At 39.3% G+C, this 15,548-nt stretch overlaps 2 protein-coding genes across 4 annotated transcripts in view; one reads left to right on the top strand and one right to left on the bottom strand.

Moving 5' to 3' along the window:
* LOC123374725 (centromere protein P) overlaps positions 1–15,548 on the bottom strand; it is a 339,668-nt gene that overhangs the window by 95,381 nt on the left and 228,739 nt on the right. The window lies entirely within an intron of this gene.
* ECM2 (extracellular matrix protein 2) overlaps positions 1–15,548 on the top strand; it is a 44,481-nt gene that overhangs the window by 20,731 nt on the left and 8,202 nt on the right. Inside the window, exons 3-8 of one of the 2 annotated variants that reach the window (XM_045024932.1) lie at positions 4,249–4,437; positions 6,960–7,565; positions 8,149–8,264; positions 11,999–12,134; positions 13,965–14,122; positions 14,811–14,950. In XM_045024932.1, coding sequence (XP_044880867.1) covers positions 4,249–4,437; positions 6,960–7,565; positions 8,149–8,264; positions 11,999–12,134; positions 13,965–14,122; positions 14,811–14,950 — 1,345 coding nt within the window. The remainder of the gene's footprint in view (positions 1–4,248; positions 4,438–6,959; positions 7,566–8,148; positions 8,265–11,998; positions 12,135–13,964; positions 14,123–14,810; positions 14,951–15,548) is intronic. The other variant, XM_045024933.1, reaches the window with a different exon arrangement.

Raw genomic sequence — 15,548 nt, 5'->3', positions numbered from 1 at the left:
TTTTGGTCTGGAACTTCTTTCAGACTGAACTAACCATCTCAAAACAAGCTTGAAAATAGGAGGTTTTAATGGGAAGGCTGACAAAACTCTGACTGTAGTAATGTCAGTGGGTGCTAATATAATGTATTCATAATAGATACTATTTACATGAAACCTTTAATTTGAAAACATTCTTTAAATTAAATAGACGAAAATACCACATAAATAGCATGTACTCTATTTAAGCCATTCTGATCTTTCTGTCAGAGACCATCAGTCATGCTGAAATAATGCGCGGTTTCCTTCACCCCCAGTTCTGTCCATTTTTGTTTATCTAGACTTTTACCCAAAAGTTGAGGTAAAGCCACTGGTCTTATTTTAGTCGTAACCCAATACTGGATTTGCACCAAATTTCCAAAGATTGAAAGTCCTGTGCTTATCTGCCAAAGATTTCAACCACAAGGTATTATTCAGTCTAGTTTTTAAAGTTCAAAATTTTAGTTAAGATCAGATTTGGAAGTGTCTATTAAATAATAGACCTGCTATCATTAATTCTGCTTCAGAAGTAGAAAAAAATCTTACATTTCTGTTGCTCCAAAGCACTCCCAGATCTTACTCTCCTAAATGATTACTCTATTCTCCTCACTCTTGCATAACTCCAATCAAAGACAATTTGTACTAGGCATGTGTATGAAAAGGAAAGGATACAAACAGAATATGAATAATAGTAATCAGCTATCTGCATTCCTTTGTGTAAGGTCATGTACACAGGGATGAAATAAGTAAGTAAAATGTTTTGTTACTTGTAAGGCAACTTTCCAGTCTCTTGTTTCTTGTTTATGGGCTAGGTCCTGCCTGTAATGTAGATCAGTGTAATGAGAGGTACAGAGTTGCACTACTTAAGGGGGTGCAGTCTCTCCTACTCCTTGCATTGCTGGTCCTGTATGGTGTGTGGATAAGAGGGGCAGGGAGGGACATAGTTCAACTTCCTCTCTGCCCCCTATGGGATATCGTGAATTCCTGAGGAACTAAGGATGAGGTACAGGGACTGCAATTCTGCCTGGTCCTTATACAGGTCAAGCAAGAGGGGAAAAGTTACTTGCTCCTGTGTCATCACTAAGCTCATGCAAATTGGCTAGGCGGGATTTTGTCCCTATATGTATAACCCCACCCTTTATGAAATTTGATTTTAAATAGAAAGCAATATTAATAATTGAATATATACATCTGTAGAACAAAGCCAAATCCTGACTCATTTCTTACTCAGTCTTCATTCAGAAAAGACTTTCCTTGACCTCAGATATGGTCAACAACAAAAACAAACCAGAAATTTTGAAGAAAAGCAGCGATATTTCCAGCTCAGATAAGATATATGCTACTTTGCAGCTGCTGGCTTTTTATTTTTATTTTTTTTAGGGGCAAGAAGGCTTAATCTTAGCCAGAAAAATGAAGACCTTATAGCCCTTAGATACAAGATAGGACTTTAAGGGAATTCCTACTCCACGTTCTTCACATACTCATAAACCAAATGAGGAAGAATTATACAGCAGTCAGGCAATTTTGCAAGGTTAAGGTCTTTGAGTTTGTGTATTTTTACTGTTGTATTTTCTAAAAGTATAAGCACCTATGAAGTTAAACCCCCATTTATATGTAATTCTTCAAAGTCTGGTGAACTGTCTGAGGTATCTCAAAATCTCAGCTTTAAAGACTTCTCTTTCTGTTTAGAGGATCTTAAAACCTCTTATAAAAGGTTTTAAGACTTTTTGCTTTCTCTTTTATTGCTGATTGTGAGCAATATCCTTCACCAGTCCCCTGGGCCAAACTCCTGAGAGAAAGGCGGGAAGGAGTCTGTAAGGGGGAGACTACATTACAGGGAGACTGAAAGGAAGGAAGGACTCTGTAGGCATGACTCCTGTGTGCTTCCATAAAGAAAAGGGTAGCCACTTTATGACTCTTGTGGGACTAGGGAGGCTGGATGGGAAGTGGAAATAGGTCCATCTCTCAGGGAGGAGAATGTTAATCACTTCAACCTAAACTACGCCGCTGCTTGGTCTGGATTGTGTGGGGACTGACCACGGAAAATAAAGTAGTGAGCCAGAGCCACTGGAGACAAACGGCTCATTGGAATCAGAAAGTTTTCACTTTTCATGGCAGAGGAAGCTGTGCAGATAAAACAACTTGTGGGAAGAGGGGATAACTTTGCAGCTTTCTCAAACATCTTAGCACAAACTTTGTCTACCTGCAGGCTAGGAGTATGAATTTCTTCCTGCTGGTTGCTAAGGGGGTGGGGATCTTTGCCTTTCCCCGAGATTGAGGAGTCTCCAGTCAAACTTTCCTGCTTGCTTTGCAAACTGTGGGAATAGGGGTCCCATGTTTGGTTAGAAAAAAACTTCCATGACGCTGATTCTGGCTTGTCTCAACAAAAGGAGCTTTTGTGAGCTCAGCTCAACCATCCTGGGGTGGACCTTGCGCACACTTTGGCCTGCTGTCTCTGTCTGACATTTCTGAGAAGGAGTGTACTGTCTTTCAAACCCTCAGAAACTCAAAATATTTTTTTTCACTTTAACTGTTTTGAGGAAAACAACCTCAAAGCCACTGAGGAAAAAGATACATTTAATTAAAAATCTTAAAAATCGTGTGAAAATTCTGCTGCAAAGGAAGGCCTTTAGTGTGCTACATGTGCTGTTTGGAGGCTAGGGTGGCCACTGCCACATCCCTAGAATACCTGACTTTCCAGTATTTCTGGGAATAGTGTGGGCACACCTTGACCAATGTGACATTGCACAATGCATATGAGGCACATTGCATCGAGGACACGATTTTGAAGAGCTGTCACTCCACACCCACTGGCATGACTTCAGCTGGTCACACCAGCAGGTCTGGAGCAGCATGCTCTTGAAAATGCTGTTTCCCATCTGTGATACCAGATAAAACCAGTACTGGCCGGGGACAAAACCATAGAAAAAAATGTCTGTCTGGCTTAAAACCTGATGAACTGTCTATCTACTGGAGGCAGAGAATCTTGGAAAATTCTTCCTGAGGGGTGACCTGAAGCTCTGGTTCAGAGCAAAGTTCTGATCAGCCTTCTGTTGCCACAGACAGGGAACATCTTTCCATGAAGACTCTCAGACATGGAAGGGATTAAGAATAGAAATTATAACCAGTTCCCATCAGATTTCCATATCATAAAAGCCACCATCAGAATTAATGCTAATTGTCCCCTCTGTAGGCAGAGCAGGGAGGCCAAAGATTGAAAAGGACATGTATAATTAACTATACCATCCCATCTCCCACCTTAATGACCCTACCAGGTCAGGACTGAGGCACAGTGGCAGGGCAATGTGAGAGTAGCTGATATAGATTCTGCTCATGTTTAAACCATTTTTTAGAAAAAAGATTTTTATTTACAACTGTCAATCTGGCATGTTTTAATAAACACTAAACTCGCTTAAGGCTAAATCCTGATTCTGCTGTTGTCATTCTTCTTTTCACTTCAATGGGCAAGGATTTGGCCCTGTTCTGTTCAGGTTCTTATACCATGCTCATCACCTTAGAATCTGAATGCTTTCTACTCATGCATTAAGCAACATGACTACACATCTGTTACATGTTGTTTGTTCTCTCATCCTTCCCCACAGGGAGATAGATGCATGTGCAGTGGAGTCTCATGGTTTGGAAGTGATGAGGTTTGTGAATGTCATTGTGATGCTCTTGCTTCCTAGAGAATATGGTGATGGATGCTTTAGAAATATATACTCAAAATAAATATTTTATGTTCTCTTCAGTTCATTATCAACTATTGAGGACTCAGATATCCAGAGTGAAATTGTAAGCTAAAGCATTTTACCTACATATTTGAAATATCCTCATTATATAAAAATGTCTGGTGTAATTTTTACAGAAAAGAACAATACGCACATTTAAGAATTCTTCCTCCATACTGTACTCAAGCACCAAACTAAGACTCTCCTACATAAATACATTCTGTAGAGAAATCATTCATTCACTTCCAGGTTAAGAGCAATAAAAGCATTTAACAACTGAAACATTAATTGGCTGAAAAGCATCTACTGAAGATCCAGTAAACTGAAATATTTGCCTTTAGCATTAGTCATATTCTCTGGCTTCCCCAACCAATTTACTATTAACATCAAGTATATCAAAGATCTAAACAATGAAACTGTATAATGTGTATTTCAGTTTAAGCTATCAAAGAATTATTATTTAATTCATCTCTTGCTTTTGACCTAATTCTTTTTCTTTTATTAGGAAAGAAAGGGCACTGTACAGCTAACGGGATGATTATGTACGATAAAGCTGTGTGGGCCCCCAAACCTTGCATTACTTGTCTTTGTTCAAAAGGAAAAGTGATTTGTGATGAAACTACATGCCTTTCTCTGACATGTCCCAAAACCATGATACCTGAAGGAGAGTGCTGCCCAGTTTGCTCTGATATTGGTACAGTACACCATACTATCTTCTTATCCATCATTTAATTTTCTATTTGTTATTTTTACTATTTTAAAACTACCTCAAACAAAACATTAAATAAAGGCAAAGGGTAAGTAATATAACCTATAAAATACAAGTAATGATTTATGCAATTTTATTATACATATTTAACTGTTTTTCTAAAATATATATTATAGAAACTATTTGAGGGAAATTCTATGGCCTGTGTTAACAGGAGGTCAGAACAGATGAACAAAATGGTCCCTTCTGGCCTTGGAATCTTTGAAACAATTTTTTAAAATATAGAAAGTAGAAAAGTTCAAAATTATGTAATAACAGAAGCTGTACAGATCAACAGAATCAACAAAAATTATTCCATAATACAATTCAAAACGTATGTAAAACTCTATGTTGCTCCCAAATGGAAATATGCTCTGTCTGCAATGGGAAAAGGATCAGGGCCCCGCATTTTCTATTGATTTTTTCCCTTTTCTGTTTTCTACCCCCCCCTCACTATCATCCCTATGCTTTTTCAGCTAATGAAATAAAAGCATAAACTTTACTCCCTTATAGTACATACCAAAAAAAAAAAGGTTCCATTTATAAAGTGTTAATAAATGATTTCTATATGATATAAAAGCACATTAGACACGAGTAGTATGTGTTATAGATCATTATAAGCACATCAGAAGAAAGCAATGAAAAGTAGTAGTTACAAGCAGTCTATTAACCTGTTGGACACTAACATCCATGACAACTGATCAACCATTTATTAAAACCTCCGTTAATCATTTATTAACCCTGGATATATTACCTATAAAATTAACCCTAATAGAAGGTGTGACCAAATGTCCAAGTTATCCATCACTCCACACTGCAAAAACCCCACTAAACTTTTCACTACAGAAAAGCATCTTTTCTATTGTTAGAATGCTGCATTGTTTCCAGTGAAGCCAACGACAACTGAAGGTCCCCACCTAGCAGGATCAGACCCTAGCATTTCTTTTGCACTTAAACTTGATAGTGGAGAGTCTAGTTGTGCATTCAGGAAACAAAGTACCAATATTGCTGATCAGACTTTAAAGTAACAAAGTGATAAAGATGTTCTAAATACCAGTTTATGTGTTTTAGTAAAACAAGTTTCCACGGTTCAGTAAATATTTTCTCTTAAATAGGGTATACAATTTTTAAAACTATTGTTTTTGAGTAACACTAATTTCAAATTATCACTAGAATTTCTATTTTAAAATAAAGAATCAGAAAAAGTTATGAATGTAGTTGAGTCCGCCCTCCTTTTGGCAGATGGAACTCACAAACAAATACAATGGGTGGTGAGCGTATAAAAAGTGTACTGGCTCATGTTGACCAAGTGAGAGGAAGTAGTTAACATGGCAGAATATCAGTTAGAACATCCTCCAACCTTGTGGTTTCTGGCGATGAAAAGAAAGGAGAGAAACTAGATTGGTGACATTTGCATAGATAAAAGTATTATTTATCCCACAAGAATGCACACTATTTAACTTTTGTACTTATGGTGACAGTAGTAGTGATATTTTTTCTTTCTATATCTCTGCTGGGTTACGCATGGGTGGAAAGTTGATTGTATAACTAGTAGCAAGACTGATGTAAAGAGCAACAATTATACTTGATTTATTCAAATTGGCATGGTTTGCATGTGCACATGCATATGTACATGCACAAATTGCACTGCAATCTTTCCACTATGGCTCTGAACTTCACAGGGATCTGTGAGAACAGCTGAATCAACATACCGGTATCTCTCCAGCCAACCTCCCCTCTCCAGACAGCTTTAACCAGAGCTGTACCAGCTAGCTGCTGCTCCTTCAGTGAGGGAAAAGGGTTCTGGGAACTTAGTGCTTACTGCAAACCCCCATCCCGTCTCCAGGCACACTTTTTTTCTATTTGGGACCTTGTGCCAGGCACATAACATTAACAAATGCAACAGTTAAAAAATGTACTACCAAATCAAGCCTATATTCAAATTCTTTTGGGACTTTTTTGATGCATTCCTATTTATCATATTAACACCTTTACAAAAAAGAATACAGATAACTATTCTATGTTGTAGCTGCTGTAAAGGCTTAACCATTGATTGTCATACTCACTTAAAATCTGGATTCTCCATTAACTAGCTGTGTTCAGTAAAATTAATCAGATGCTGGATTTGCATAATGATTGTAATATTATTATTCCCTCATAAAGGTATTATACTCTGACATTTGAATCATTTTTACAGTAAGGATTCATCAAGAACCACAAAACAAACATTCAACATTTTAGTGTAACAAATTTATAACATATTATAATTAAGATTATAAATAAGAAATACATTTTTCATTCCTTAAAATCACATTCTCAGTGTGAATTTATTTCTTCTATAGTTAGAATATTTATAATGTTTGGGGGGGGGCATAATAGTTACTAACACTAACTTCGTTCTCATTTCCTCTTATACTGCCATTTTATTTTTTCCCCTCACTTTCACTACCATGGACACTCATTTTCAGTACAAAATATTTCACTGGATGACACACCTGAAATTTCTGGTGCTTCTCCAGAGCCCAATGACCCTAGTGACCCAATGCTATTGCAACCACTGCATACCCAGGCTGAAATGGATGAGTTACTCAGACGAGAGAAGGAAGAACTTGAAGGGAGAGAAAAGGAAATTCACAAAAAGGATGAAGAGAACAGGAAGAGAAAAGAAAAGAAAAGTCAGGAGGAGAAAAAAATACATGACTATGAAGCCCATCAGAAAGTAGAGGAGGAAATAAGCAGGAGAGAGGAAGAAAAAAGAAGAGCATATGAAGAGGAAGAGCTACAAATTGAAAAGGAAGAAGAAGAAAAAAGAAAGGAAAACAAACGTCCAGAGCAAGAAAGAAAACAACAACAAAGTGAAGTGGAAGAAGGGGAAGAGGAAGAGGATGAACATATTTTACGAGGTGATGTTTTCAGAATGCCCCCTCGATTCCCAATTCCTGTTCCTCCTGCAGAAATTCCTCCTTTGCCAACTGGATGTTCGATTTCTGACACCACAGTAAGCTGCATTAATGCCAAACTTACACAAATACCACCAATTACTGATCCAGAGCTAACAAGCTTAGAGCTTGAAGGTAAGAAAATAAGTTTGCTTTATATTATTTTCTTCACCAATTTAAAATTTAGCCCTCCCCAAAACCCACAATTTTAATGTTAGCATATTATAATGTAAAATGCTTTATACTACTAGTTTCTTATCACAGAAAGAGATTTAAAGGCATTTTACAACTAAGCCTGAGAAGTTAGGCAACACTGTAAGCCTGAGAAACAAGCAACAACCGAGAAATTAAAGGTTTTATATTCCACTATGAGTGCCCTCAGAAGTTCAGGCCCATGTACTGCACATTAATTTATGATTTCTCTTATTACACTAGCTCTCCAAGACTAACACTTTTGTGCTCCTGAAGATGGTTTTGTAATTGTAGTAATTTTAGATCTATGGTAATCTAATAAAAGACGTTAGTACTATGTTGCTACAATCTAACTTGCTTTTCAAAATTTAGATGCTACTAGTGTTGAGACACAGAGACATACTGTTGACTTTATTTCCATGAATACATTTGTACTTGTACATTACCTAGTTACCTGACTCAGACCATATAAGATGCAAGACATTACTAAGATATATATATATATATATTTAACTATCTGTCCTAGGGAATACCATCACTTCCATTCCGGATGAAGCATTCAATGGGATCCCTAATTTGGAAAGGCTTGATCTAAGTAAAAATAATATCACTTCTCCAGGCATAGGTCCACAAGCGTTCAAAGTAAGCATGCATACTCTTTCTAACATCTCTGTCACTGATTTGTGCTTGAAGTAGATCTCGCAGAATACTATAGGGCAAATCATCAGCTAATGTAAATGGTTGTAGCTCTGTTGGAGTCAATGGAGCTATGACAATTTGCATTAGCTAGGGATCTACCCCTATGTAATGAATATATGATTAATCAAATTTTGCCATTTTCAACAAATCATTTTTGCAGTTTTCAGCCAGTTATATAGTTGGTCAAATACTATTCACTGAAAAAGTTATTTACTGAATTATTATTACCGTATTTATCGGCGTATAACACGCACAGGCGTATAACACGCACCTTCATTTTAAGGGGGAAATTTCAGGAAAAAAACTTAAATTTCAAATAAAGGACTTTGAAGCAAAATAAGGGTAGCTCAGAACTTGTTTTATTAATATTATTACCACTTATAAGGTAAATAAGGTTCGCGGGGAGGGGGGGTCGGGCCGGGCCGCTCGGGAGGGGGACAGGGGCTCGGGCCGGGTCGGGCCACGCCGCTCGGGAGGGGGGGGGGCTAGGGCCGCTCGGGGGCTCGGGGGCCGGGGGGACGGGATCTCGGGCCGCTCGGGAGGGGGTCGGGGACTAAGGCCGCTCGGGGGCTCGGGCCGGGCCGGGCCGCGCCGCTCGGGAGGGGGTCGGGGACTAAGGCCGCTCGGGGGCTCGGGCCGGGCCGGGCCGCTCGGGAGGGGGGCGGGGGCTAGGGCGGTGCTCCGCGGGGTAGGGCCGCTCGGGGGGGGGGGGACGGGGACGGGGTCTCGGGCCGCTCGGGAGGGGGGCGGGGGCTAAGGCGGCTCTGGCCGGGCCGCTCGGGAGGGGGGCGGGGGCTAGGGCCAGGGCCGCTCGGGGGAGGGAGGGAGGACGGGGTCTCGGGCCGCTCTGGAGGGGCGCGGGGGCTAAGGCAGCTCGGGCCGGGCCGCTCGGGAGGGGGCTAGGGCCGGGCCGCGCTGCTCGGGAGGTGGGGGCTCGCGCAGGCCGGGGCTCGGGGCTCAGGCCCCGCCGCTGGGGGGGGGGGGAGAGGGCGGGGGCTCGGGCCGCTGGGGGGGGGGCTAGGGCCGCGCTGCTCGGGAGTGGGGCAGGGGCTAGGGCGCCGCTCCGCGCCGCTGGGGGGGGGGGGGCGGCGCTTTTCTTTTCTGCCTGGGGTGGTTATATCGGCGTATAACACGCACACATCATTTGCCCCCTATTTTCAGGGGAAAAAAGTGCGTGTTATACGCCGATAAATACGGTAATTATTATTAATATTTTTCTGGTATTTTACCAGCTTCAGTTTTGAGATTTTTAAAAATATTTTTTCCATCATCATAAAGTGCTTCTTATATCATTTTTAGAAACCTCATAGTACTTGGACTCTCTTTTAAAGAAAAGTAGTATAGAAAGGGAAGCTTTTGAAGGGTGCTGGCTTGACAGCCCTGCACAGTGAAGTTCTTTATATGTCTAAAAACATAGAAGTTGCCCCACCAGTGTGCCTCATTGTCTAACTTGGAATGATCACCTCTAATGTTCTTTCTTTAGAACTTGATCAGTCATTAGCCTGCTAACAAGGGTACCTGAACTGGCATCGGATACTGCAGTGTTTTTCTTTATGGTCTTCATCTTGAAAGGTGCTGAGCACTCTATTTCCAATCTAGCGAAATACTTAAGCACGTGTTTAACTTTCATCATATGATCAATGCCATTGCTGTCAAAGGGACTACTTATATGCTTAATTAAGGCCAGGGCCGGCTCTGGGGTTTTTGCCGCCCCAAGCGGGGGGCGGAGGGGGGAGGGAAGAGCCGCAATCGCGATCGGTGGCACTTCAGCAGCAGCTCCACTGCGCCACTTTCTTCTTCGGCATCAATTCCGCGGCAGGTCCTTCCCATCGAGAGGGACCCGCTGCCGAATTGCTGCCGAAGAGCCCGACGTGCCGCTCCTTCCCCTGGGCTGCCTCAAGCACCTGCTTGCTGAGCTGGTGCCTGGAGCCGGCCCTGATTAAGGCACATATTTTAAGTGTTTTGCTAGATCAGGGCCAGAATGCTCAGCATGTCACAGGATCAAGCTCTACAAGGACACCTGAGTTAGGACCTGGATGGTGACCATCAGCTCATTTCACACAGGCCATCTAACAGCCAGTAAATGCTAAATACAAATCTGAGCTGGATTTCTAGCCAATAACCTAGAGAAGTAGAATTTTCTTCATAATTTACATGGAGAATGAGCTTTTGAAGTCTTCCAATACTAACTTTGCAAAAGATTGAATACCTATGTTACTTATTTAATTAGCAATATGCACATATCCAAATTATTTTTTAGTACTGCATTGATTGTCCATAATAAAAATCTTCTGATAGTAAGCTGTTGTCACAAAAAGTGTTTGGACCCTGATTTTGGCCTCAATCCAGAAAAGCATTAAATACGTACAGTATATAGTCCCATTGGTTTAAATGCCCTACCGAACAGCGTCCTTACACCCCCCACAATTGCACTTATGTCTCTGTTGTAGAATTTCAACTGTTAGGTGAAATAAAATAGGTCAGAATTATATTTCCTCCCTTTTTATTCTCTGAGATTTTTTCAAAAGATCACATTTTATTATAAAATACTTTTATTTATACTTGTATTTTATAAAACATACAAAATTCTAAAAAACACACTAAAGAATAAAAGTGAGTCATAGACAAAAAAGGCTCATTTGAAACTGTACCCCCTTCAAAGTCCTGTCAGTGGAAAATTTCCCCCAGCTATTGAAATGTTTACTGCCATATTTACTCTTTTGCCTGCAGGAAACTTTTGCCCCTTAGCTCCACAGGATAACTGAGGAGACAATGTTTAATGTCAGCCAGGGTAAGCGCTACCATACATAATGGTATCAAGGACTTTCCGATCATGCTTATGTAATCCTTGGATGTACATATAGTTTATCTGATTGACACACACAATATGAGAGACAATGTGGATGAGGTAATATCTTATATTGAACCAACTTCTGTTGGTGAAAGAGAAGCTTTTGAGCTTACACACAGAGCTCTTCTTCCTAGAACACTGAAGCTTTACAACTTATACATAATTTTAACTCTCAACCTGCGAAAAGGCCACGTGCCTCTACTCCTAAGCCAAAAAGTCTACTGAACTGTAGTGGACCAGTAGCCCTAGAGGTGATTTACTGAAAAACTACTGTAGATTAAGTACATAATATGAAATGCTATAAAGGCTTGTAAGTATCTAGGAATTCCTAAATATTATGAAAAGGTTAGATAAGTGAGGTGATTGGATGAGTCAAGGATTAGTAACAGGACTGGGGTCCAGTATGGCTGGGATGGCAGCTGGCTGGCCCATGTAAAAGAGGCTGATGAACTAAGTCCAATTCTTGGGTGACAGATGTTCATATCACAAAACATACCCTCCCAACTGACACCCTTGTTGGTAGATTATACAGAAAGGCCAATGGTTCAAGTACTTAGAGAAAGAACTCCGTTCTTACCAAAACACTGGATATTCCACAACAGCATTGAGGCGCTACTGCTACCCAGTCTTTACCTGTTCTGTGTATATAATACTCAAGTCTCCATTTTATCAACTTTCTGCTTTTTATGAAACTTACCTAAGACAATCAACAGCAGCATCAGCAACAAAATTCACATGGTTAGTAAAATGGCAATTACAATTTTAGGTTATTTGACAATATAATTTTACATTTTGTTAACTGAATTCTGATTTCCCCCCAATTAAGATCCTGAAAAAGTTAAAACGTTTGTATATGGATGGAAACGCACTAGTACATATTCCTCCTGAATTACCATCAGCTTTAGAAGAACTTAAAATAAATGAAAACCATCTCCATGCTATTGATGAAGACAGTTTACAAGGTATTTAAGAAGTGAATATTGAATCAATGAAATTAGATTTGAAACTCAAAATGCAGAATAGAATTTTAAGATCTTGCATATTAAGCAAAATCTGGATAATTTGAGACCAATTTTCATTTGCCATTGTAGATGGAAAAAATTAAAGTTAAATATGAGTAACAGACTCAGGGGCGGCTCTACGAATTCCGCCGCCCCAAGCAGGGTGGCGCGCTGCGCCGCTCGCGCTGCCCCGCTCGCGCTACCGGGCGCCGGTCCCGCGCCTCCGTGGGACCTCGCGCAAGACGTGCCGCTGGTCCCGCGCCTACGGTGGAGCTTCCGCAGTCATGCCTGCGGGAGGTCCGGTCGTCCCGCGGCTCCGTTGGACCTCCCGCAGGCATGACTGCGGAAGGTCCGCCGGACCCGCCTGCCGCCCTCCAGTTAAAATGCTGCCCCACGCGTGCGCTTAGCACGCTGGGGTCTGGAGCTGGCCCTGAACAGACTGATCCTGCAAAGACTTATACACATGTTGAACTTTACATTCATGAGTAAAGTTAAGCACATGCACACATCTTTGCCAGTCAGGATCTAAATGTATTTTTGTTGGTCATTGCCAATCAAGGCAGCATACTACTGCAAGATTCTAGGATCTTCTATTTCTATAGGAGGCAGAGACTTTGTGTTAAATAACAGAAACTTAATCATTAGATTGATAAATAGATGTGTTTTTCCAGGTGTCTGTACGGCAACAAAACCCAGAAGACCTGCATGAAACTTGAGTTTTTAAAATCTGAATTATCTTGTAATTCTGAGGAACGTCAGTGTTTTTCACAGCAAAGTCTGTGCTAATGCTCAAGTTCCCTAGGGAAACTGGACTGTGCACTGCACAGGGAGTATGTACACCTACATCCCAGTGTTGCTGCATTACGTACAGTGGAACCAGTATGGATATTTTTATACTCATGGGACAGGGAACAGGTTTTGATCTCTGCGCATCAAGAAAGCAGAATAAAGCTTAGATGCAACTATTCAACATTTTTGTTTATGAACTTTAATATTTTGTAATTGAGAATGAAGACCTTTTTGTCATGAAATGATCATTTTATAGTTGCCAACATTTAGTTCTTCTGAAATATATCTGGAAGATCAAGGTCTACAATACCCACTCCCTAGGAAGGGGGATACAGGATACTCCATGCAGAGTTCTCAACACATAGTAGTACACTGAGGTGGGGGAAGGACCTGTGAACCTACAAAAGGTGCAAGTAACATGACCACTAAACAAATGAATGACTGGAGAGCTGTGGGAGAATCCTACAGATATTTGGGCCTCTGTGCAGAAGGTCAGCACCAATATATTGCTCCATGCACCCTCCTGAGGTCTTGAATGACTAAGGAGCTTGTGCTACCATTAGCTCCCTGCACCTGCCTTATTTTCCCATTCTGAAAGTACAATATTAAAATAACAATCCTATGCTGAAAATTGCATGGCTCTCCTGGAGGACAATAAAGAAGTTATATAATGGGCTGTAAACAAACTTTGTATTATCAATACATTTCAGTTGCATTTTTCATAATTTAACTATATTTACAGTATAGTTTTTGAACATGGTACAGTAATTGGCTGAAATTTTTTCAAATGATTGAAAATAAAAATAATTTACAACCTATGAATGCGAGTATAAAATTGTTTCCTGTGCTAAGACCCATTCAGGCAAATATGATATTTTCCCATATTTTTGAATGGATTTAAGTAATGTTAAAAATTGTTAGAACACATCTCATGTTTTAATAGCGTACAAGATTCTATAATACTTTATTAAAATTTAACACCAATTATTTTATTTTCTACAGAATTAAAGAACTTGGTGACCCTAGAATTAGAAGGCAATAAACTTAGTGAAGCAAATGTCAGTCCTTTAGCTTTCCGTCCTTTGAAAAGCCTGTCTTATTTGCGCCTTGGAAGAAATAAATTTAGAACTGTCCCACAAGGTCTTCCCACATCTATTGAGGTAACAGACCAAAAATCTTTATTTTTCCAGATGTGTTCCTTTTCTTCTTTGTATGTACTCCACTACCACTGTAAAGCACAGATGATATTTTTACATCTTAATAATTTGTTTCAAGACATGTTGTCATTGGTTGCAAAGTCATTATTGCCAGAAATTTACTTATTTACTTATATTATACAAACTCTACCACAAATGGCATCCATCTAAATCTCTGGGCACTGGAAATCCTGTGTTTTGGCCAACTCTGTTCACATACCTCAACTAGTACCTCATGCAAGTTTGTCATGCCTTTCCTATATTAAATAAATATTTTTATTCCTCTTGGCAAATTTGTGTCCAGAAAACATGAATTATATGACAACAGTCTTAGCATTCAATACATCCACATACTCATTATACAACAGCAAGCAAGATGCAAAGGTGTTTTAAAAATAATTATTATTCTATTAATAATAGAATGAAAAGTATATTAAATTTTGAAATACTGTGTGTTTTTTCCAAAATCAAATCACGCAATTACTACTACTGAGTTTATTATGCAGACGTGTTCAGGTAATTATTCTGATATCTGGAAAACAGTGATTTTAGCATGAGAGGCCAATAACACTTAAAAATGAACTTTTTAAATCACAACAGGAAAAAAAGTAAATATTGTTTTGCAAATTTTCTTTTTCAAATGTACTTGTAGGAACTATATCTGGAAAATAACCAAATAGAAGAAATTTCAGAAATTTGCTTTAACCATACCAGCAATATTAACATCATTGTGCTGAAACACAACAAATTAGAAGAAAATAGGATAGCACCTTTGGCTTGGATTAATCAAGAGTAAGTACCAATTTAAGATTTAATTGTTTTGTTATCCAGTACTACTAGAAAACCCTACTATGAAAGTAATATTTGTACCATGTAATGAGGCTCCTCTCATTTAAAAAAACAAACAAATCATACAAGCTCTGTTTTAAAAATCCATGGATACCATGATAATATCATCATTATGTTAACAAATTCAATTATCTTTTCATCCACATTATAATTTATCACAATCTAAGTAATATATAATATCACTTTTAAAATAACACTGTGATATCATGGGTCACTTCCACTCACAAACCAAGCTAACATTTCATTAAACCTCAAGTAGGAAGAATTGATATAAATCAAAACTATTTAAATCACCAGTTTTAATCATGATGTATATCAGCACCCTGGACACCTCATTTTTTACTAATCTTATTTTAATCATGGTTTACATTTGTACTTTTAAAGTTTTTTTTAAAAGAAAGATGGGCTCTCACTGATTGGTAACTATTAACATATGTTGATTTGCAACTAAATGTACACTTTAAACTAAATTAAGTGCTTTTTTGTGGCTCACCAGGAGGATACACTATATCTACACACTTTTATATAGATTACCTTATAC

This window comes from Mauremys mutica, chromosome 7 (genome assembly GCF_020497125.1).
Source record: "Mauremys mutica isolate MM-2020 ecotype Southern chromosome 7, ASM2049712v1, whole genome shotgun sequence".
NCBI lineage: Eukaryota > Metazoa > Chordata > Testudines > Geoemydidae > Mauremys > Mauremys mutica.
Note: the sequence above shows the minus strand (reverse complement) of the source record. Positions and strands in the feature narration are given on the sequence as shown.